At 32.0% G+C, this 25,449-nt stretch overlaps 1 protein-coding gene across 1 annotated transcript in view; it reads left to right on the top strand.

Moving 5' to 3' along the window:
* LOC140437662 (uncharacterized) overlaps window positions 1–25,449 on the top strand; it is a 297,351-nt gene that overhangs the window by 30,338 nt on the left and 241,564 nt on the right. The window contains exons 2-3 of the mRNA XM_072527297.1: window positions 12,911–13,014; window positions 16,634–16,811. Of these exons, the coding sequence (XP_072383398.1) occupies window positions 12,937–13,014; window positions 16,634–16,811 (256 nt within the window). The 5' untranslated portion in view covers window positions 12,911–12,936. The remainder of the gene's footprint in view (window positions 1–12,910; window positions 13,015–16,633; window positions 16,812–25,449) is intronic.

Below are 25,449 nucleotides of genomic sequence, written 5' to 3' on the forward strand. Positions count from 1 at the left end.
CATAACGCCTAAATAGATCAAAATCAAACAAATATCTAATGTCATTCAGATATGTTAGCAGAATTTAAATATCTACACTTTTAATTGTTAGTAATGAGATATTCACAACTAATAATTCAAACAAATTGTAAAGTTTTCTCCTGAAGAAATAACAAAATCGTGACGAAATGTTGAGACCTAAAAAAATAGAGTTTTATTTCCTACTGACTGATTTTCTGATACCTATAAGCAATAAGTAATGAAAATGATAAAGCATAACTGGAAAATACTTGACTGGAATTAAAAATACACACGTTGACTGACCGAGGTTGACTGGTCTAATAGGTGGTAAAGTAAGACATACACATTTTTCCCAAGAGTATTAATGACTTTTTCTTATTTGTAATTTTGGAATATTGTCCTTAAAAGGAAGATGCATGTAGAAGGATGTTAGTAATTAAGTCTATTATGGAAAATAAAACAGGTGACGCGTCTTAATTGCTTCTTTTTCTTTATCATTTTATTTTACGGTTCATATTAATTTCGAGCTCGTTGGAATTAAATCTTTGTAACGATTTAGAAAATACCAAGTAGCTATGTTATAAAAGACATAGCTTTTAATTATTAATCGTATTCACGCGAAAATCTTAGTTTTTATTAAATAGTTTTTAAAGATTGATAAACAGTTGTGGTAATATGAAAACTGCATATAGCACGCATAATTAGTGCGAAAAGAACAGTATAATAGAGAGAGATCGAATATAGTATGAAATTAGTACCGACATACGAGCTTGTTTTTTACTCCCATTAGATTGAATTCTAGTTTTGTCAAAGTTACATTCAATTTGATAACGGAAACGTCAAAGATACGTTTATTGTTTCATTAGTAATAATTTTGGTTGTATTTGTAAGAAAAACCGAATAAAGAAATTGATATTTCAAGTTAAAAAAAATGGTAATCTTTACGACTGAACATAAAATTCAAATTATTAAATGGCATTATTCTGCAAGTAGTACCGACGACGATATAATCGGTAGGTTTTCGTTTTCATTTCAAGGCCCTGCAGCAACAAAATCTACAATTTACAACATTATTTTTAAATTTGAAAAAACTGGTTGTGTTAAGAATGTTGAAAAAGCTCGTGCAATTACTTAATAAAGAACGGGAACAGCATGAAACTGCGGTATGTAGTTTAGCTGAAATCAATTTTCCTTGTTACAGCACCTTTTTTTTCTGAAAAATGGCTTTGGCAGAGCATAACAGCACCTTAATTTTAAGAGAAAGTGGTGTAAGTGCTAGAACTGTACACAATATTTTAAAAAGAAACAAGTACCATTGCTACAAATTACGAACGACGGATGGTGTTTTGTGAGGACATGATGGAACGCACTAATCGTGACGAAGATTTTATAAAACAAATCTTGTTTAAAGATGAGTCTTTTTTTCTTAAACTGGCCCTCACAATCCACCTGTTACCGTAGGGCACTCTACAGAAAATAGGCTCATAAATGTCTGAGCTGGTATTTTAGGTGACAATCTAATTTGACCCTTTTTATTGTGAGCACTTTGTGTCGTCATAAATACCTAGATCTCCTGAGAAATCACATAGTTCTTGCAGTTCGAGCATTACCTATTAATATGGATGAAATAATTTGGTTGAGTAAAAGTGGCTGTAAGTAAAACGGCTGTCTAGCTCACAATGCACCGAATGTGTTAGATTTTTTTAACATTACGTTTCCAAAAAGAGTTATTATTACCAATGGTACTATAAAAATGTTACCTCACTCTCCTGATCTTATACATTGGGACTTTTTCTTATGAGGTTATGTGAAGCAACAAATTTACCGATATGAGCATAAACGTGCCGGGAAATTAGACGAAATAGGGTCAAAAAATCATTCAGGCCTTTCAAAGCAAAATACTCTAAATGTTTTCGGAACACCCGAGGCTAATTATACAATAGATTGAGCTACTGCTTGGCTGAATCGTTATTTTCTAGTTGTTATTTTGTCATTTTTTAGAATAAATTGCTTTAATTTATGCTGTTAAGAATTTATATATTATTTTTTATGAATTGAAATTAAAGAAACTGTTGATTTATTCTAAGATATGAACCTGCTTTTAAATTTTGTAATTACATCGCTGAATTATTTCCCCAGATTATCTAAAAAATAAGCTTTCTTTCGGCAACAATGTATAGATAAGACTGCCCATAGTGCTTAAGCGTTTATCACATACATGTGGTTACATGTTATTCTCTCGGACACACAATTCGTTGTCTTATCTTAATGCCCTATAGTCAGATAATTTTTGTCCATACCTTTATATGTGAAAATATGGTGAATGATTATAATCCTTCTGTATACACTAAATGTCTTTTTCTTTTATTCGGGACACGCAAAATCGCGATTCGTCCATAAAAGTTAGGTTTTGGCACTCAAATCATTCAAATTAATATATTGACGAGCAAATGCCAAACTTGTTACACTATGAGATCTTAGCTACTTCGGAACTAAGTTGATTAGCAAACTTTAACCCTGTTTCGGTTAGCCAGTGCCAGCGGTCCACTTCTTATATTTTCGACAACTTGCACTTGAGACTTTAGTTCATTCCTGCCAGTTTTTCTAAGTAACTGATCGATGTTCCGTGGATCGTATTAAGTTTTCTATAAACATATTAGTGATTTCGTCTACCTTCTACAAGAGCTAATGTTTAAGCACAGTCTTCATTATTTAAAGCAGTTTTGAAAATAATTATTTTTGTTTAAAATTTGCATTATAACAGGAAGATAGCTTATAGGAAGTGATAAACAATAAAGAAAGTAAACAATCTTTTTATGACAATACGTATTTCTGGTTGCATTTGACAAGACTGTAGAACAGGCAAAAAATTTAATGTTTTATTCAATAATATTTAATTATTCATAACTTTCCAGCAAATCGAGATATCAAAATAAATGAAAAACAGAGTTAAGAGAATAAACCAAGTTTCGTAAACTCTGAAGAAAGCCCACATAGCCACGTTCCTCAACCCGGAAGAGTTACTACCAAAAAACCTTTACCCAGTTTCGTTTCCTCAAAAAATAGTTCGTTAGGATAAATCTGGAGAGAATTGTCCATACTATAAACAAGCTGGTTTTAGAAAATCTTCAGAGAAGTGAAAGAAATTAAAAGGTAAAAAGGTCAATTAATATAAAAAGTTGCATAAGAATAGACTACAGAGATAGATCTCCAGGAAAATGGAGAAATGTACGGAAATTGAAACACGACAATGCAAATATGACAATTTTCAAATGCACAAAAACGTTAAAAAGGTACAGAATACCTGAAAACAATGCAATATAAGCATAGTTGTATACATCGAAGGCCAGATTTTCACTACAATTATTAGTCATTAAGAAGATGGAAAGAATACATGCCAGAATTATTCCAAGATACAGCAACTAGACCGACTGAGATGGACAATCGCTACGGCCCAGAAATAACAAACAAAAAGGTAACTGTGGTCATTAATTGACAAGATGAGAAATCACCAGCACCTCATAAAATGCATAACGTTCATGAGGTGCATAGCATTTAAAGCTTTTAGAGGCATAAAAAATCACAGCTCTTAAGAAGCTATTCAATAACATATATGAGACTGGTCACTTACCAAAAGACTGGCTATTATCAATATTCATTTTACTAACACAGATAAATTAGTTTAATTAGCCATGCACTTAACGTACTCCTTACTATCTTTCAATCGATAATATACACCAAATTAGAAGAACACCAATTTGGATTTTCAGTTTGAAAGTTCTAACACAGAGAGCCAGGGATGTCAATTGCGATATGTATACATGTTTCATTGATATCAAGAGGGCATTTGACGAAGTCCAGATTTCCAAAGAAACTAATCGATATCCTAAAATCATCAGGACTCGATGGTAAGGATATAGGACTAATCTCTAACTTATAATTCCAACAAATACTCCAGTCGTCAGAGCTGAAAATGAACTGAACCTCTAAAAATCATACGAACAAGCTGAATTTTACTAAAGGTCAATCTTGGGCTCCAAAAAAAATTAAAACGTCGAATCAACGAATCAAAGGAGTTAACAAGGCGGATATTGGATCTGACCGTAACCCAGTTTTCGCAAAGTAGAAATACGATTAGAGAAAATTCAGAGACAGAAACAAATAAGACCAAACTTAGAAAAATGATAAAATGCACAAAGAGGTAGCAAATAGATTTAATAACAACCTACAGAATACAGTACACACACTAACAGTGGATACGGTTGAGAACTCTTGAAAAGCTGTAAGAAACCGGCGCACCTTAACTGGCTCACTAACTTTCTAAGACCACTTTAATCCTACGCGAATTGGCTCCCAATCCCATACATGCACTGGCTTCTGAGCATTACGAAATTCCCATAAATTGAATATTTTTCTGTAACTTGGATTTTGAGAAAAATAATTATAATATACACCAGAAATTCGAAATGTAGTTTTCGACCAAGAAATCTGCAAATTTTTTAACCGGATGTTTAGATAATATTACTCCAAAATCAATCGCAAAAAAATCGCCTACGTCTTCGTAGTCCAGAAAAGAAAGACCAAATACGTATTTTATGTAACACGAAATGTCTAATTTTTTCTAATATTCCGTTGCCAATTCCGGTTTTTAGATCTTTCGCCACCTGTTTTATATAATTAAAGTTTAATTCACGTAGAGTAAGAATTGTTCAACTTTGTTCAAGGTGAAAAGGGGATCGTTTCAAATCAGAATTTGGAAAAACTTGGCGAACTGATTTGTGAATTGGTATTTCAAACTCCAAATACAGAACGGATGGGTCAAAAAAACGTATGAAATAGTTTCCTTGTTGGTAAGCAAGACATATACAAGAATCTATGAATATTAAGCAGTTGACAAAAATACTTGGCAGTATTTGAAGGCTCCGTTCACATAAATGGTATTTTCTTATACAATAACTACTCTCTTTCATTTGTCGTTATTTCAATTGTATTTAGTACCTTAAGCACTTCTTTCATACTCGTTAGTAGTTTCGAAAATCTTCCTCCGCCTGTAGTACATGCAGTTCCTTGTGAGATGTACATCATTCACAGTAAACGTTTTAATACCAGAACTGTTTACTTCTTTGTGAAGAAGTTTTATGTTTCTCATAAATGTCTGTAACGGCCTTTCTCTTCAGTGCATTATTGACGGTTTAGCGTTTCCAGAATGCTGCTGCCATGGTTGCGCTCACTAACAAAGCCCAGCACTCTGTATGGTGAGGGAGTTTCTGTTTTCATATACGACTCACATACACGGTGTGCACACTGCCATCGCTTCGATTCTTCTAAAAATAACTTGTGGAAATTATATTTAAAACTGTTCACCACTAGCATGAGTTTTCAGCGTTTAACATTTCTTTAGCTTGCATCTTCAACGACAATATGATTAAGGATCAGTACGACGCAAAACTATCAGCAAATTAATTTGAAATAAGTTTGCGGCAAAGGGACTTACGAATTTTGTCAGGGGTATACAAATTTTGTCAAGGGTAGACGAATGATCGTTTCAAGTGTACAATAAAATTCAAAAAAAGAAAAAAATTAAATTCTAACATCTGCACCAAAATGAAAAGTAGAGAAATACTAGTTGTACTAGTTGTACAAAAACATTTCTATTGGACATTTGTGTACTTTGCCAATGTACATTGAATGCCCAAGTATTAACAGTCCATGCCTATTAGATAAGTATTTATTGATATTTGAAAAGTACAAAAATCTTATCCTTTTTCCACTCAAAATCGAAAACATAAGTAAAACAACATAAAACAGGGCATTTATAAAGAACTAATTTTTAATTCAGAAACAAACTTGAAAAAAATGGCATTTATATTCTTTTTAGTCTTCTGGGTCACTGTTCTCTCTATTTGTTGTAGGATTTAAGTATATCATCATAGAAGGCCCTGTAGTTTTCTGGTATATAATGTATTATTTTGAAACTTCTTGGAGTGGATGGAAGTTTGCCATTATATACTTTCGAGATGGAAAGGTTTATATTATCTTGTGTCTTCATATTAAAAAGACCATAGATGAAACCATTAATTAATTCAGACGCCATGATATAGCCTTTCATTGTTTGGGTATATGTTAAATGTCTGTATTTGCTTATGGTAAATGACTGTTTTTTTTTCAACCTCTTTGACAGTCTTTTTAAAATATTGTGGCCACCAGACTTTGAAATCAAGTATATCGGTATTTGTTAGCCGTTTTACTTTACTTTTTCTTGGAAGACGCAATGATTAATTTGTATTGCGTTGTACGGCTTTGTTCGAGAGAGCATGTAAACTTATATAAGCATTGCGGCAAATTTCAACTCTGCACGTACCTTTCATAGCAAAATTCTTAAAAGAAGAAGAAAACTGTCTAGCTTTTGCTGACGCAGGATGATCTCTAGCAACATCATGTCTTTCTATTAATTCGATTAGGTATGTATCTTTTTCATTTTTTGGTCTTCCACTATAAACGAACCGCCATACATTTCTTACGACAAGTGCAATCTGGTCCAGTTACTGTAGCATTAACTAGTTTACCTTTATGTGTAACAAACTCTCTTCCTTTTTTTCTTGCCAATTATTCCCTTTTTTATGTAACATTTTTTATCGAGCTTTTTCTTTTTTCCTACATCTGCAGGTTCACACTCCGAATAATCCGACATTTCTATAAACAAAGATCAAATTGTAATATTTTTATTAAACAATATCTAAATTCTAACTTACCTATTAGATACTGAACTATTAAATTCTAGATAACTTCAATTTTTACGGCAGGTCAATGTTAAATAATATTCACTTTAAAACAACTTTTAAAATACTTTTCAACAATAGCTATAACTCAACAATACTGTTTACTCGACGAAAGTGCACACCAAACTAAAAATCATCTGTTCCAGACTCAGAAGGTTTATTAAGCGACACGTTTTTAACATTGCGTGGATAAACGATAACATTCCAGTAATATTATCCTTTTTCTGCTCAACAAAAATATTTTTACATAAAGTCGATCGGCGATTTTAACGTTTTTGCGCTCAGCCGATAGAAAGTACAAATATTCATAAAATGGCTATCTCACTTTAATTCTCCATATTTTTGGAATGTTATTCTTTTTCCAATCACCCATTCAATTTTAGAATTAATATAGCGTATTTTTACGCTATGTAAGACGAAATTTTTAAGAATGTTTAAACATATTTTCTTATTAGAGTTTACGCGATAAACGTTAAAAACATCATAAAATGTTATTTTATTATAGTTTCCGATATTTGTCAGTTTCTGTAAAATTTCAAAAAGTATAGAATGCTACTTTTGCAATTAGACAACTCAAATTTAATTAGCGTTAGATGAATCTTTTGAAAAACTATCAATAAAAAGTATTTATTCTGTATTTAAACGAATCAACTTCATTTGCATTCAGAAGAGTTTATATGCAATAAAACTGGGATAAATTAATTAAAATACTAGAAGTCCGTTCATTGCAAATGTGGTATTGTTTGCGAAGCAGCAACAACTTAAACGTCATTCTAGCTTAATGGCCAATTAGTTTAAGTGAAATTTACAAACACCTATTGTTTCAGAATGTAGTTAATTTCGCTCCCGCTTTAGAAAATATCGGCATTGTGTGCAAGATCTTAATTTTCTACTAATAATGGTCATCTTCGTGTGAATGCTTAAATTATTGTTTAGAAATTGATAATTAAAATAAGTGGGGAGTATAATATATACCTTTCTTTAAATTTTTTTGGTTTCCTATGATTTAATTTGTATTTTATTTTTATTTAAATTTAATTGTATTTTGAGAACGATTTCCGAGGTGGAAATTAAAACGTCAATAAACGTACTTTAACCTTTAATTGTGGCTTATTTCTGTATGTTTGGCATTCATAAACAGATTTTATTAGCTAATTTCTTTTGTGGGTTAAAAAGAAAAAAGGCGGAGTTGCAATTTATGCAAAAGAAAATTTTATGTATTCTTCTTTTAATCTAAATGAATATTAAACAATACCTTTAATAAAAACCAATATTTTAATTGTATACACATCGGATAAGGGTGACTTTGACTTTTTGGTGAATTTTGAGAATGTCATAATGTCCTTGCTTAGTAAAGCAGACAAACTGATCATACTTGGTGATTTTAATATAAATTTAAAAATTGAATTTGACCCTTTTTTCGACATTCAAAATCTATTAACATCTTTTGGTCTAAAAATAACTATAAACGATTATACTCGAATCACATCCCAGTCCAGTAGTTGCATCAACAACATTATGACAAGTTTTTCTGAAAATATCTACAGAGTGGGCGTATTTGAACCTTGTTTTTCTGAGCATCGAGCTTAATTTTTATTTATTGACTCTGAGCATAAAGTTGTTGACACTAATCAAACATTTCAACGATACTTTTTCTGGTTTACAGAAGTTTATACGTGCGCTAGCTAATACAAATACAGACTTTTTCTATGATATTAATAATGATCCTTATTTAACGTAAATTTGTGCAGATATAAGAAAATGGAAACCTCCACGATACTTATGAAACAAACTTTTAACGACATGTAACAATAAAACACTGAAAACTTTGTTTTCAAACTTCCACAAAATTTATTTTAAATTCTAATCACTACAGCTGTTTCGGCAGATTGCCTTTCTCAAGTGATCTGTTTTTGGTATGGGTTTACACTTTATAGTCTCTAATGAAATAGGTTGAGGAGGGGAGAACTGTTTGTCTCAAGCTGATCATTCAGAATTATATCTGTGTTTTTTAATTTGTTGATTTCCATAGATTCTAACAAAGATAGCTTAAGGCCTTTATTTTGAATATGGAGAATTTTAAATTCGTCATTAATGACGAATTTAAAATTCTCCATATTCAAAATAAAGGCCTTAAGCTATCTTTGTTAGAATCTATGGAAATCAACAAATTAAAAAACACAGATATAATTCTGAATGATCAGCTTGAGACAAACAGTTCTCCCCTCCTCAACCTATTTCATTAGAGACTATAAAGTGTAAACCCATACCAAAAACAGATCACTTGAGAAAGGCAATCTGCCGAAACAGCTGTAGTGATTAGAATTTAAAATAAATTTTGTGGAAGTTTGAAAACAAAGTTTTCAGTGTTTTATTGTTACATAAAATGAATTTCCATCAAGTAACGGTCGAATCCATCAATTATTTTAACGACATAATTAATAGAGGCAAGTTTGATAACATAATATTCACAGATGCATCTAAAGACGAACAAAGTGTCGGATGTGCTGTTACTTCCACAAATAACAGACTAGCAATGTATAGACTACCCAAGATGACCAGTATATTCACAGCAGAACTCTACGCTATACTTAAAGCTCTAGAGGTTCCAATGCAGGGTACCAAAAACTTAGTAATCTGCAGAGATTTATTATCATCCATAAATTCGATTAAAAAAATCTACACATCAAATCCTTTAGTTAATGATCCACGAAAGATGTACAGCACTTGCTAAATCAAACACTTCGGTTTCGATGATATGGAATCCTTCACATGTTGGTATTAAAGGAAATGAGAATGCTGACCACGCAGCAAATGAAGCACGTCGCTCTGACCTTACAGATGAAAAAATCCAAATGTTTCAAGATATAATAATTGAAATTAAAAAGTTATCTACCTCAATGTGGCAAAACCAATGGAACAGGTGCACTACCCAACTAAAGTCCATCCAACCAAACATTTTAGGACCTAGAATTGTTACGGAAAGAAAATCGAAGACCATCATTAGAAGGCTTAAAATTGGGCACACCCGGCTAACCCACGGATATCTGATGGTTCCCGAAGAACCTCCAAACTGCCAATATTGCAACTCCCGTCTAAGTGTACACCATATACTTATGGAATGTAACCAGTACGCAGCAGCACGGATCAAACATGGTATCCACTGAAGTTTACGTGATATCTTAAAATCTAAAAACAATATGTCTAATGTGATAGAGTTCCTTAAAAACTCTAAATTATATCACCTGTTGTAATTGTATTATCTATCTATATTCCAGTTTTATAATCATCCGCTAGTTTTTTATTTTCTTTTTTTTTTTAGATATCATCTGTATTGAAATTTATTGAATCAATGTAACTTAATTTATTGTTTTCTGTACTACAGTTCCTCGTGTCAATGACTACAGCAGCCAAGACATGTAATTTGAAATAAAAAAAAAAAAAATAATGATCCTGATTTTTTAACAGTCTTTCTTACCGAAACTTATAACAATTTAATAATAAAGCATCTTCCACTAAAAAAAGTACGATAAACTGCTAAAAAAAATCGGTAATTACAAATTGCTAAAAAGTTAGCTTACTCTAAATTTATTACTAATTCCAATAATAAACCTAGAGACTGCTGGAAAATAATAAATTTCGAAAGAAACAACACAAGATCCAGTTCGGTACAACCTGATTTACCTCCAGACGAAATAAATCAGTTTTTTACTACGATTACAGAGAATATAATTACATCTCTTCCCACTATTAATGTCGATGTCCTCTTCAATTATAGAAATTATGCTTCTCCGAGCAAGTACTTTTTTTTCGTCGCCTTGTTGAAGAAGAGGTCTCACAAATAATAAAGTCTCTTAGTAATGCTAATTGTAGGGACGTTCACGAAATTAATAGCAAAATTTTAAAAGAAACTTACCAAATGGTTTTAACACTTTTCACTCATCTTATTAATTTAATTCTATCAACTGGAGTATTTCCAGAAGTACTAAAATACTGAAAAGTACTACCAATCTACAAATAGGTGCTTTCTCAAAAACTGACAATTACAGACTCATAAGCATTGTTTCTACTTTTGGGAAAGTTATTGAAAAGGTTATCAAACAAAAATTTTATTCCTTTTTTGAGTCAAATAATTACTTATACCACAATATGGATTCAGAAGTGCTCGTTCTATAACGAACGCGATATTTAATGCTGTGAGCGAGTTGATTGAGGGGCTTGAACGCGGCAATCACATAGCAATTTTTCTTTGCGACTTGTCAAACGCTTTTGATTGCGTTTCACACGATATTTTGCTCTACAAATCAAATTACTATGGAATCGGAGATATCCCTCTTAAGCCTATAACTTCTTATCTATGTGGCAGACACCACGCGGTAGTATCTAAAGGTCATCTCTCCGATTTTTTATCCGTAAAACATGGAGTCTCACAAGGTTCGATCTTAGGTCCCCTTTTGTTTATTATTTATGTGAACGATTTGTCTAAATTCAGATCTCCGTACAAAACCATACAATTCGCAGCACACACACACACATTAACACACGAGGTGATCAACCCTACCCCTAGGGACATGTGTATATCATTTTAAGAGTGGGATCCACATGTCCGAAGATCAAACCGGTCTCACCTCGCTAATCGAGGTGGTACCTATCTGACCCCCACGCTTTTCCTCCACCCCTCCTCAACGTGTGGCATACGTGAGGAGGCTTATGATCTGAATATTACTAAAGGTGCCTTGGGTAATGGGACACCTTCCGTTTTTAGTAACTGTGGTTAAGCCACCTAACTGTAGGGGTAGCATAAATATCGGCTTTTCTCCCTATTTACTTTACTGACTCTACAGAAGTTATTCTCGCATGACGTCGGGACTGATGTCTCTAAAAAATCGTGTGTTCTGGACAGAAGGCCACCAGCCGGAGCTAATGACTCTCTGTCCAGAAGTGTAGTGTGTGCTCGATCACTCAGTCGACGATTTGGCAAATAAATTTTGTTCTCCTCTTCGGCTGAATGCTCGAATGTGACCCGGCCACCGAGCCCATGCTTGCCGCACATGGCCTCGATGCTCGGAAAACGCGATGTGATCTATATTGATCCATATTAATGTGCCTGAGGGGCCTATGCCTTGTGGCTAATAACTTAATTTAAATTAGTAACTATATATAAAAATATACATTTTAGTAACCATATGAAATCGTCATATAGTTACTTTTACTTCAACTTTCATTAGTTTATTATTTTTATAGATCATTCATTATGGCGGTTAGCCACTGATTCTGATGACAATACTCCCGATTGTGTGGGGGAGATGGATATTATGTTGCTGCCGGTTCGACGTGACAGTTCCTATTGACAAGATGTGTCAGTAGTTTAAGTGAAGTAGGTGTGTTTATTGTTATTCGATACAGCGGATATATTTTGTTAAGATGAGGAGATGGTAGTTGTTTAGACAGTGAGCGATTTTTTGTTTTTCCCTATCTACTACTAAATCTAACTTAACTATGGAGTGTGCATTCCCATACAATTCGCAGATGATACGACATACGTTATATCAGGAAAAAATAATGATAATTTAAAAATGTTCCATGAGGAAGTTTCTACTAAATCTAGCTCATGGTTTGCTGCAAACAAATTAAAACTCAACTCTGATAAAACGCAAAATTTGGTTGTATCTGCAAGTAATTTACACAATGATCCAGATAACAAAGAGACTGTTAAACTATGGGGAATAACCATAGATAATCGACTCAACTGATCGGCTCATATATCATAACTTAAGAAAAAGCTATCAAGTTCATTAAAAATGACATATTTTTCTTTATTCCACTCTCACCTAAACTACGGTGTAACCATATCAGGCAATTCAACAAATGCACTTCAAATTTTTAGAATGCAAAGCTGTCAGGATTTTAGCAGGGGTTAGTTGTCTAGAACACTGCCGACCTTTCTTTATCAAATACAAAATTATGCCGCTACCTACTCTGTTGATATTTCAAGTTCTAACGTTTAACGTTTACCGTTTTATATTCTTTTTTTAATGCTATGTATTATTTTTTTTGACTTGCTACAAACAATATTTTTATCTGTTATGTAGTCAAATAAATACTCTACTCTACTACTCTATTCTTTACAGCTGTAGTGTGAAAAAAGGACAATGATATGCAGACAAAAAATATTAATGCAGAGAGGACCAACAACACCTCAACAAACGGCGATGAGGAAAAAAGTAGTTCAGAGGTAATATAAATGTTTTTCTGATTTTATTTTAGGTGTAAAGCGACATCACCCTGTATGTTTATTATTTAAATTATTACTGATCCTGTACATTTGTTCAAAGTTAATACATTTGTACTTCATTTATTACTTTTATTGTAGAATTTAACACAAAAAATATCTAGTGGGTGTCCCATTAAGATTGAAACATAGAATAACTGAACATTCTCTGCTTCAAATAAGACTTGAAACTTTGTAACATAAAATACTTAGTTAAAATCTTGTTGTCTTAATTTTAAAATACAGGATGGTCAATTAGAGAATGAAAAAAAATATTGTTGATTTTTTTTTTATTACTCGGTTTAATTTTTTTAAAGTAATTTGAAGGATAAGATACACTTTTTAGTGAAAAACTTCTTTATTTCACTTTACCAGTGCTCTTTTTCTTCTTCACACCGATAACCAACAGATATGTCAGAGACATGGAGATTATATTGCCGCGATCTATATAAAGATGATCAAGGCCAGGAACTTGTTCATCAAACCCTTGAACAAATTGAAGAAGAACTTGATATACTAGAGAATAAAATAAAACTAGCGATCAGTAAATTCAAATATAACAAAGCACTAGGTTAAGGTATGATAACCGCAGACATGCTCCAAGTCACAGAAGAAACCGGAATAAATTTCATCATTTTCTATGTAACAAAATATGACATTCCAAGGAGTGACCCAAAATGACTGGCCAAAATCTACAATAACGACAATACATCAAAAAGGCAGCTTCCATAAATGGAACTATAGAACCATCTCCCTTTTCTCACATGACAGCAAAATAATGCTAAACATACTCAACGAGAGACTGAAAACTTTCCTACAAAGAGAAATACCTCAAGAGCAAATGGGATTTACCAAAGTTAGAGGTATTAAAGAATACCTTCTGAACATAAGACAACTAATAGAAAAGTCTAGGGACTTCAATATCCCACTATGCATTTGTTTTACAGATTATCGCAAAGGGTTTAACAGGGTCAAATGGCAACACTTATGACAGATACTGAAAGAAGTAGGCGTAACACAACACTTAATTACGCTCATATCTGAACTATACGAACACACTACTGAAATAGTTAAAGTGCTTGACATACAAATTCCAAATGTATACTCTTTCCAAATTTATTTTATATTCTGGAGCAATAGCATATTATGAAAAGAGCGCTTGAGCGCCAATAATTAAAATACTTTGGACATATGTTATGAGAGCAAATACAGAAAACGTGGAAAGATCTATTATTCAAGAAAAGGTAAAAGGCCAAAAATCACAAGGAAGATCCACAACAAGATGGATCTCGACCAAATTACAGGAAGATGCAAAAGATCTAAGCATGAGTTAAAAGAAATAAAAAGAGACAGAGATCCTTGGAGACGGACAATAAACGATATCACAATGATCACGACACTCTCTCCGGGGGTCAGGACTGAAGAGAGAGAGAGAAAGAGAGAGAGAGAGGGAGAGAGAGAGAGAGAGAAAGATGAAAATATGGAATATCATATCAAGGTTTATATCTGATAAAGAAAGAAAAGAGAAAGAAGAAAAAAAATATCTTCAACTTCGATAACATTACAAACATTGAACCCTACTTGATGCCCAGTACATTATGATTTTTGTTTCTGTAAAACTGCAAATCACATGAAAGAAATAGAGCTATTTTAAAATCATGAATGTGTTGCTTGTGTGAGTCCATTTTGAGACTATAATCTTTTAATATCTAATATATACCTCTTTAATAAATATAAATAACTTTAATAATTTAAATAATATAAAACATCACTTTTATTTCAACAAACACTAACATATACCTTACTCCTATATCATCTGTTAACATCCCTCCCCTCAAGAAACTTCCTCTCAAGTTGTCAGACAGTTACAACATTGACCGCAGATCACCCATTATCAATAATACGAGATAGTTTGAACTATGTATCACCAATCACTATATAAAAACTCTTGTACCGGAATGTAAGTAGTATTTTGTTTATTTCTAATTTATTACAATTCAACAGATTTTTTTCTCTTACCAATTTGTGGGTTGTTACTTTGGCATATTGGCATAATTACTATAACTTTTTTTATCTATATCCTTATAAGACAGCACCCTAATATGAGCTTTTTATAATTTCAGCATTTAATTTACTTTGTACCACTGACATGATGATGCTTTGCAAATTTTAGAAAGCGAAACCGGTCGTCTTGGGTAGTAAAATTAAATTGATTGTAAGTCTAATTTATTTCTTTTACCTCTTTTAGGGCTATTTTACTTAAGAAGTGAGAACTATAATTTTATTATTGGTTATAACCAATGTATCAGCATGTACGTATGAGCATCTAAAGCAACTCATTAAATTCAGCGTTTAAAGCACTTCAGTCGGAAGCCATTGATATTTCAAATGCCTTAAAACGTTTGAAAATTTATTTGGAAGAATTGGAAAAATATTGACATGAATTTGAAAATTTGCAAAAAAGAAAGCAAATAGTGTAGCAGAAAGTAAGTTTTTTAAAACTCGTCAAAGAAAAGTGAAACGCTATTTTAACGAACCCTACAAAGAGGCGCGTTTTCAAGATCTGAAAAGTTAACCTATTTTATAGAGTATTGGACATCATTATTAATCAACTGTAATCAAGTTTCCTTTCAATGAATGAAATTGTTTCCAAATACAGTGTTTTGTAACCTGACACTTTGCAAAATTTAAATAATACTCATCTAATGAATAAAGTACTAGAATTTGTTAAAATAAATTAAAAAGACATATCTGAATCAGTTGCCAGGGAAATTCTCAGTTTTAGGTCCACCCTTAAAAATGAAATAGAAATGTCAACATGTATTAAAGAACTTACTGATTTATTTATAATAAAAAATCATTTTATTCTCATGCAGCTTTCCTGAAGTATGTGCTGCAGTAATGTTATTTATTATAATACCTGTGACTACAGCTACTGTTGAAAGATAATTTTCGAAATCAAAATTCATAAAAACCTATTTAAAAAACTCTATGGGACAAAATAGGCTAATTCTATTAAAAATTGTGTGGCCCGATCTCAAAACTTTGATCATGTTTTTCACACTTCTGCAGAACAGAAAACTCGGATAAAAGAATTTTAATAATAAATATCTTGTTAATATTAAATCGTTATTTTATTATAAATATGTAATATCTATGCTTTTGAAAATTAGATATTTAACTAAAATGAACTCAATATTACTGTTGGGTAACTATTTTAGTGATGTACTACAATTACAATGTGACGATTTTTCTTAGAGTTACGCCACTGAGTGAGGTTAACACTCGAACAGCAGGTCTTCTGGTGATCTTCCCTTTACTTCTAACTCTAGACCAACCCCTTACCCTATTCCCTATTAAACCAATATTTTATTTTTATTCTTACATAAAATAAAATTATATTGTGAAGTGTATTTAATGAAATATTTATAAAAAAGTGCCTTTTATTTGAATTATGCTCCACAGGCAATATTGCTCACCAACAAGCAGATCGAAAATATAAAAAGAATAAAAAACAAATATATAATTCTAGAAAAAATCTGTTCGATTAATAGAGCTTAATTTTTTTGTTTATCTGTTTCAGAGAGCTCTATATACTATAACTCATCAGAATGTTCGCTATAACATAATCAGCGTGACTGGAGATCCAACATTGAAAGCTAATGAAAGCTTTGTGGCGAAACAACCTCAGTTCGACGTTCCCCCATTACCACCTAGGGCGTCCGTTATCCTCGCTCAATCTGTCTTGCACAAGAAAAAAGGTAAGGTTAATTAGTCAAAGAATAATATAACATTATGCGTACAATGTAGTTGACTAAATTACAGGGGAAGTAATGCTTTTACTATAACAGTCATTGATTTTAATATCAATACATTGGTATCGCATTCATTTAATGTTCGTGCATGGAACACACATTTCGTAAAAAAAATAATAAGAACTGTACAAATAAAAAAGACTGTACAGTAGGCGATATAATGATCTCTATTTATAAAATTTAAATATTATTTTTAAAATTGAATAAACAAATTATACCATAATAAAACACTTCAATGAATTATTATGATTGTTCCTAACGCCACCTGCTAACGTATTAACAAAGCATACATTGTTTACGTCCGACAGACCTGTCAAATTTACACGAAATATTACATTAACAATAAAATATAGATAAATATTATTCGATAGTAAATTGTATTATTATATAAACGAAAGATGTTTAATAATAATAATTGTATTTATATGAAATGATTTTAGAACGAGAAGTGTCAGAAAAATGTAAACATAGTATGATTCAATATTGATATTAATTTGATGACGTTTACATTTTGACAATAGTTACAGATCTCATCTTTTATTTGACAGATATTTTTTAATTTTTTTACTTCTTATTTAATGTCTGTATTTTGTGAGTTATTTTTTGTTTGTCAGCATCTCTGTAACGTAGGTGAAATACACTTGTCTGTGTTTTTATCAAGGGTTTCTTTAAGGTGATTAACAATATAGTATCTGGAAATATGTTCTAAGCCCTCTTATAGATTTACTTTCACCTAACCAAATATTCTTTGTGTCATCTTGTCACTTTCAATCTAGCGAAATGTTGAGATCATGTCGAATTTTTTCACCAGAAGGCGTAGGATTATAACGTAACTTAAACCATTCTGAAAATTATGGATTGATCTGAAAGGACCTCTATAGTTATAAAGTCATCCAGACATATATGTAGTCTAAAATACATTTGACTATTTTGTCATATAATTTTTTTCGAAAACGTGGCGTTAAAAAGTATATCTATTCAGACGCAAATAAAAATGCAAACGAAAAATAATTATGATTGATTAGGATACGTTTGTCTTTCTTGTATTAAAAACTAGGGGAGACTGATAATCTGTTATCTATTTCGTTATTTTTCGTGTAGTTAACCCCTTCTGCTTCATCGTATCCACGTATGGATATTTTTAGGTATGGCGAACTTTACACTCTGTAAAAGTGGTCTAGGGCTCTGTAGATTAATCTGGATCGCAGTAGGACATGGATATCCATACGGAGATATCATGGTTAGCCATTTTTTTTAAATCCCAGAATAATTTGCAAGATCGACGTTCATTCTGGTGACAACTCAACGCAGCGGCAAGATATTTATTTAGTGCACGTTTAGAGTTTGCTGAGAGATTACGTGTTTCTTTTCTTGAATATTAGGTACGTAATTGTGTTTTATATTAGTAAAAATGGTTTTGGAACTTGAGAGTGAAAGTGATTTAAGTTAAGAAATGTCTAATAGTGACTTCTAGAGCGATTCAAATAGCAATTATTCATCAACGGATAAGGAAGAAGTCATTGATGGTGTACAAATGAGCGGCTGGACAGCCGTTATGGATCCGTTTGATGATAAGCTTCCAAGAGATATACCCGAATTTCGCTTTCACTATAACTTTCACCCAGCTATTGACTTTTAAGAGTTTTTTTCTGTTTTGAGTAATTTGTAAGTAGCAGTATTGTTAAAGAACTATGCGAATGAACCGTTCAAAATACTAATAAATATTTTAATGATAATCCACACACCGCCATGAAAGTTTTTGGTCTTACTTATCTCAGTGGATTGACCAAGTGTCCGCAAATTTCAGATTATTGGAGTACAGATAATATATGCACTGGTCCTTAAGTTTTTCATAAATCTGTTATGAGCCGAAATCGCTTTTGGCAATTCTTAAATTCCTAAGATTTTTACCACCAGAACTTGTCAAAAGTAATGCACTGCTTAGCAGACTAGGCATTTTTATGCCTCTTATTATAGATAATTGTCAAAACTTAGTGGACCCAGGACCAGTTTTGGCAATAGATGAGCAACTTATGTTGTATAAAGGTCGACTCCATTCTCGACAGTTCATAAAAAGCAAAACAAGTCGATTTGGCATCAAAATATTTTCCCTACGTCCCAGTGCGTCTGAAGTTCGAGGATACACCTTGAATTTTTGTATATATATCAGCAAGGATATATATGACATATCGCACATTTCAGGAATAGAAAACCTTTCTTCTTCCGAGAAAATAGTACTTTATCTTTGCCAAAGCCTACTGAACAGTAATCGTGAAGAGACTGTAGATAATTGGTATACATCCGATCGTCTTTGCGAGTTTCTATTGACACAAAAGACTTTCCTTACAGGCACTATTCGACCAAATAGGGGCGTTCTAAGATAATTACCATTGATTTCATTAAATAAGTAACAATCATGTTTTGTTCACAAGGATATGCTCCTTTCAGTTCGCTACAAGGACAAAAAATACCTTTATTTGCTTACCAGTAAACATACTGCAGGATTTTGCGAAAGAGAACGAGATGTTGTAGGAGGAAATGTTCTCTATTATAACAAACCGAAACATATTGAATTCTACAATCAAAATATGGGATCAGTTGATGCAGTGGACTAAGATGTTGACCTGTACAGTCCTTTGCGTAAATCCTACATGTGGTTCACCAAAATAGGTTTGCACCTTTTACATCTTACGCTATTGAACTCCAGGTATTTTACTAAGGGTATTTTACAGCCAAGCCCATCAAAAACAAGTTTCAATGTATAAATATACAAAATTCTGCTGCCGGGGGATACTTCTGAAATATAGTAAAGGATATCAAGAAATGAATGATAAAAAAAATTAACCCACTACATCTGGAAAACCGTTGCATGCAATGGCCGATTTTCCGAAAGAAATCCAAAGGAAAAAAGAGGGCACTACGAAAAGTTTGTGTAGTTTGTAAAAGACGTGGAGTACGTAAGCTAACGAGAAAATATTGCATTGCTTGTCCGGAGAAACCTGGACTTTGCTAAGCGGGACATTTTGAAAGTTTTCATAAGTAATAAAAATAATGTTCTTTTATTTTTTACTTTGTTCAAATAAATTTAAATTGGTCACTGTCTTTTTATATAAGTTTTATTTTTTAATATTTGGCGTGACTTTATTAACTTAATACATAGATACATTTTAATGATATTCGGATGTGGATATTTTGGTAGTACAATTGATATCCAAGGGTGGATATACTGGTACACCCAAATATCCTTATGTGGATATTTTGGTAAACACTATAAATTGTCATATAAATTCAAATCGCTCCTCACATTTTTTGGCCCCTATAGGTGAATATCTCTTCTATTCATTACATTATAACTACATCATAACTAGGTGATCATAACAGATGATGTTAACAAAAAAAAGATATGATACTCTATTACAATAGTACAAAAAGACGAACTAACCGTTGGCCTTTTGCATTTTTTATGAATATTATAGACGTGGCAGGAGTAGCCTCATTTATTACTTGGACAAATTTACATCCAAAATGGAACGAAAACAAAAATAAAAAGCGAAGATTGTTACAACGACAGCAGAACAACTAGTGTTGCCTCAAATTTTGAGAAGAAAATCAAGAGGACTACAATGTGAAACAAAACAGTGTAATAAAAAATGCTTACAGGAAGTTGAACCACACAATAAAAAGCAAACACTAGAAAAACCTCCAGTTTTAACAAGGAAAAGGTGTTACATGTGTCCAACAAAAAGGACAGGACACAAAAACAAATTTGTGAAATATGTAGTAGAAATGTGTGTAACGATCACTGTATAAATAAAAAAGTTTGTAAGTATTGCAATAAAGAAAAATAAATGACTAATCTATGGTTTTATTATTTTTAGTGTTATTTTTAACCTAATACAATATAACCAAACAGCAAAAGTCAGAGAAAACAACGAACTTTCGGAGGAAGTAGAGATAAAAAGAGGCCTAAGGCAAGGTTGCATACTCTCCCCCTTATTGTTCAATCTATATTCGGAAGAAATAATTAAAAAATCACTCGAAAATGTAACAATTGGAATAAAAGTCAACGGCCGATCCATCAACAATATCAGATATAAATAAATATAAGGGTGAATGCTCGAATAAATGAACTTTGATCAAATAAAAGGCATATATCGAGCACAGTGTATTATCCAGTAAACACAATTTTAACATCAACACTGGTTCATTTATCTTACATGACATTAGTAGAAAGAAAAACTATATGGAGTTGGATTTATTGGAAGATTTGGAGATTACAAGGGAAACAAATGGAAACTCTCACTGTCTTAATACTCAAATTAATTTAAATTGTACTAAATTTAAACCTATTTTTAAAAACTTTATTACAGCTTCACCTCGTAGGGGACACAGCTCGACTGTTTAGACTTCCTGCACTGAGCACATCCATATTAATTTTATAGTTCTACCATTGACTGTGGGTTCAACTGAACTACTTGGATTACACACCATTTATATCCTTTGCTTTCAATTTTGATTTTTAATTTTTAGTATTTTAATTACATAGTCAGATTTCTTCCTTTCTACATTACAGATAGTGCTTGGTGGACCATTTTATTGTAGTCAACTACCCACTGTCTAATATATCGTTTAGTGTTTTTCTTGCATTCTTACTTTACGTCGACTTCAGTTGCTCTCAAACTAACACCCTAATTATTATAGACAGGTTTGAGTGTGAGATCTGGATTATTCAATCTACTTAAAAAATATTCTATATAATTTTATATTTCATCAGTGACCTCCTATAGTAGTGTCAGTTGGACTTTTGGTCAATACTTAGTTTCATAGAATTTTTAAAAGGTGCAGATCACATATCTATGATTGTGACTGCTCATCCAAGCTGTCATTTGTCACATGTCACCCCGACATTTCCGTTAGATCGGGAGCTATTCTGTCTCCGGCTTAGGCACGCAATGTAACTTCTCTTTAATAATTTTAAAGTGTTTGTTTGTCCTTTTGTAGTGTAGTGTGATGTACAATTATATGTTTATGACATTTTGTTCTTGTCAGATAGGCCGCAATTGACGACGTAAGTCTATAAACGTTAATCACATAAAAACTCTTTATCAACCATAAACTTCGAGTTTTTATCGAAGTTAATCAATTTCTTTAGTTATAAAAAAACGTTTCTTGGCTTATTTCAGATGCCCCTGAAGATGATCTAGGGATCGAAAGTACTTGGGCAAGATTAAATTAAACTGTGCTCGATATATGCCTTTTATTTGATCAAAATATCAGATATGCCGATGATACTATACTAATTGCAGAGAATATACAAGATCTATAAACACTTTTAGATAATGTAGTAAATGCTAGTGAGGAAAGCGGACTAACGCTTAATGCTACTAAAACAAAATTTATGACAATTTCCAAAACACAACAACAAGACATTTTAAACATAACAGGGGTTCCAATAGAAAAAGTAAAAAAAAAATACAGATATCTTGGTACAATTATTAATGAAAATACAGAAGAAATAAAAATGAGAATTGGACAAGCTAGAGCAACATTTAATAAGATGAAAAAAGTATATTATGCAGTAGAGACCTTAGTATGCAACTTAAAATAAGAATATTACGTTCATATGTGTTTTCGGTGCTGCTGTATGGGGTGGAGGCCTGGACCTTAAAGAAAGAGGTGAGCGATCGACTTGAAGCATTCGAGATGTGGACCTATCGAAGAATATTAAAAATAAGTTAGGTAGACCGAATAACAAATGTTGAGGTCCTCAGAAAGATAACAAAGGAAATGGAAATCATGAATACGATTAAGATAAAAAAGTTAGAATATCTCGTCCGCATTATGAGAGGGGATAAATATGTGTTGCTACAAACCATAATGCAGGAAAAAATACAGGGAAAACGAAGTATTGGAAGAAGACGCATCTCCTGGCTCAACAATCTCTCAAAAGTGAAAATAGCTGTGATGATTACCAACCTCCTTAGAGGAGACGGTACCTAAAGAAGAAGAAGAAGAAGATATGACAAAGTATTAATTTGTAAAAGTAAAATAATAATATTCTATTGACTTATGCGTTTTATTCATTTTGTAAAGATTGTTTCTGTCGGTCTTTTATACATGAGCTACTAATTACCATAATTTTTTCTCAGAAGGGTTTTCACACAATAATGAAAGGCAACAATACCGTAATCTTTTTCCAGGGTATGCGTAAACATGAACCCCTCTTTTCGAATAAAATGGCCTGGTAGATTAACAAAAGTTTTTATTATTTATTAATTAACTCTTTATTTGGCTCAAAATGTTTATTACTTGTGAATAAATATTTTTTCTACAAAAGTTTTCTTGCATTACATTATTTTGTGCAAATCCTTCAGTTGAATCACACCCTCGAGATAGACCGCATACTAAAGTAGCACCTTTTTTTTAATCTAGACAATTTAAATTAACCTTTAATAAAAAATAAAAAAGAATATTAGAAATATATGGGTAAATATGAATAGTACACTTAAGAATAGTGGTGGGACCAACGGACCCGAGTTGCCGGGTTATGTAAGTAAAATGTGTTGCCCGGATAAGGGTTAATAAATTTTTATTTTTGTCTATTTTTTTGAGTAATTTTGAATTCTGGTGATACAAATAGTTTTCTTATAAATAATATTACCATTATTCAATTAATATCTCATAAAAAATATTTCAATTTTAATTTATAAATCCTAAAAAAAATAATGAATGTTAAAAAATATTTATTACAGTGTATGTAGATTAAGTTTCATAAAAGAATTCATTTGTCTGACTAACCGAAACAGGAACAGGCTCAACCTGCTGATTTTCTTGGTTTTTACATGTTACGCAATTAACCGAATATAATGTTCACGATTTTAGTCATTCATTTCCTCGAATGTCAGGTGTGGAAATATACCGGACATCCGAGATTTTCATCATCTTCATTTCATACCGCTGCTGTTAATGTCACATTACCAAAGATAAATGATCCCTAAGTTCGTTACGTTGCGTGAATCAAGAGGATTATAAACCGGAATATTAAGCGCAGCAGGGAACAAATTGATGAAGGAATATGTGAAATATTTTCCCACTTTTGCCGACATTAAGGAGCTGTTAGTAATAATTTTATAGACAAAAACGATCATTGCAAACTGTAACGCAACGCGCGTTAATATACTGTTTTGAATTTCATTAAAATTTAAATTAATTGTTTTAACGAATGAATTATTCGAATTATCTAAAACTTATTTCCGTAAAGATATTTTTCGGCTTCACTGGTCCACAACCAATCACCAATCCATTATTTCTTGTTGTAATATCTAAAAAATAATTTCAACTAAATTAGAAAATTGGGCGGACGAATTTACAGCCGAGGTGGAAAATATACGCCATGCAACAACGATTTTGGCATACGATACTTTTTACATCATTGATATGTATTGGTAATCCAATATCCTTACTTAACTGTTTAGGTAATAATTGTTTCGACATGTCAGAACACATGTAGTGTAACATAATATTGTGTTTACATAAAAGGAGTGACAACTAATAAATGGATGAAAGAGACGTGTTATGATATTCCAAAAATATATTTGATACTAAAGGTATATTTAATGCAATTTGCTAACATAATTTAAGTATATCAACTTATATGTTATTATTTATGGTTGGTAACTTCAAAATTACTGGACTCTGCACCATAAAAACTATTTCAATTAGTGTGTCTGTAATTATTAAAATTCTTAATATTCTGTAATAAAAAAAACTGTGCCCTTCAGTATTTTTAAATATGTTAATGTAGAGGCCACAAGTTATGGCCACTTTAGGCACTTTTTTTAACTATTTTTCCATTGAGAAATATGTAGGTACGATTCGAATCAAATATTTTCGCTCAATGCCATTTTTACTTTCGAATCAGCTCTATTGAAAATCATATAACGTTTAATATTATTAACCACAAAAATCGCTGCTTTTGGCCATCTGTTTTTATTTTTGGTCATATAGTTTCCCCCCTTTTGGTCACCCAAAAACTTGTTAAAAATAGAGAAATAAGTTGATATGTATGTATATGCTTAAATATACAGGGTGTGTGCTTATTATATTGTTGTAGGTAATACAAATAGATAAAATTTGCGAATTAAAAGCGACCATAACCTTGTTCACGGTAATCCTAAGTTAGAAAACAGTGAGAAAAAATAATCTACGTTTTTAACTTTAAACGTTATTTTGCCAATAAAAACCTTCCTTCCAATAAATCTTACTCTCCATCTATCCCACTCTATTCTTTTCAACCCAACTTCATATCTTAACCACTGTACCCAATTTTTTCCATGCTTCTTTTTCGACACTTCCAAATTTACATTAGATCATCCGTCATCCCTCCCCCTTCCAGATTATGAAATTCTCATTTTTCTTTTCTACACAACTCCCTCAGGGTTTGGTTTTCGGTCCTCTGGGGACCTCAGCCTTCTGTAGTCTATCCGCTTATCACAACTTTCCCAAAAACACCTTAATTTTCATTCTCTTTACTCAAATTTAACAGAGCCACCTACAACAATTTTATTTTACTATTATAGTCAAT

This window comes from Diabrotica undecimpunctata, chromosome 3, assembly GCF_040954645.1.
Source record: "Diabrotica undecimpunctata isolate CICGRU chromosome 3, icDiaUnde3, whole genome shotgun sequence".
Taxonomy (NCBI): Eukaryota; Metazoa; Arthropoda; class Insecta; order Coleoptera; family Chrysomelidae; genus Diabrotica; species Diabrotica undecimpunctata.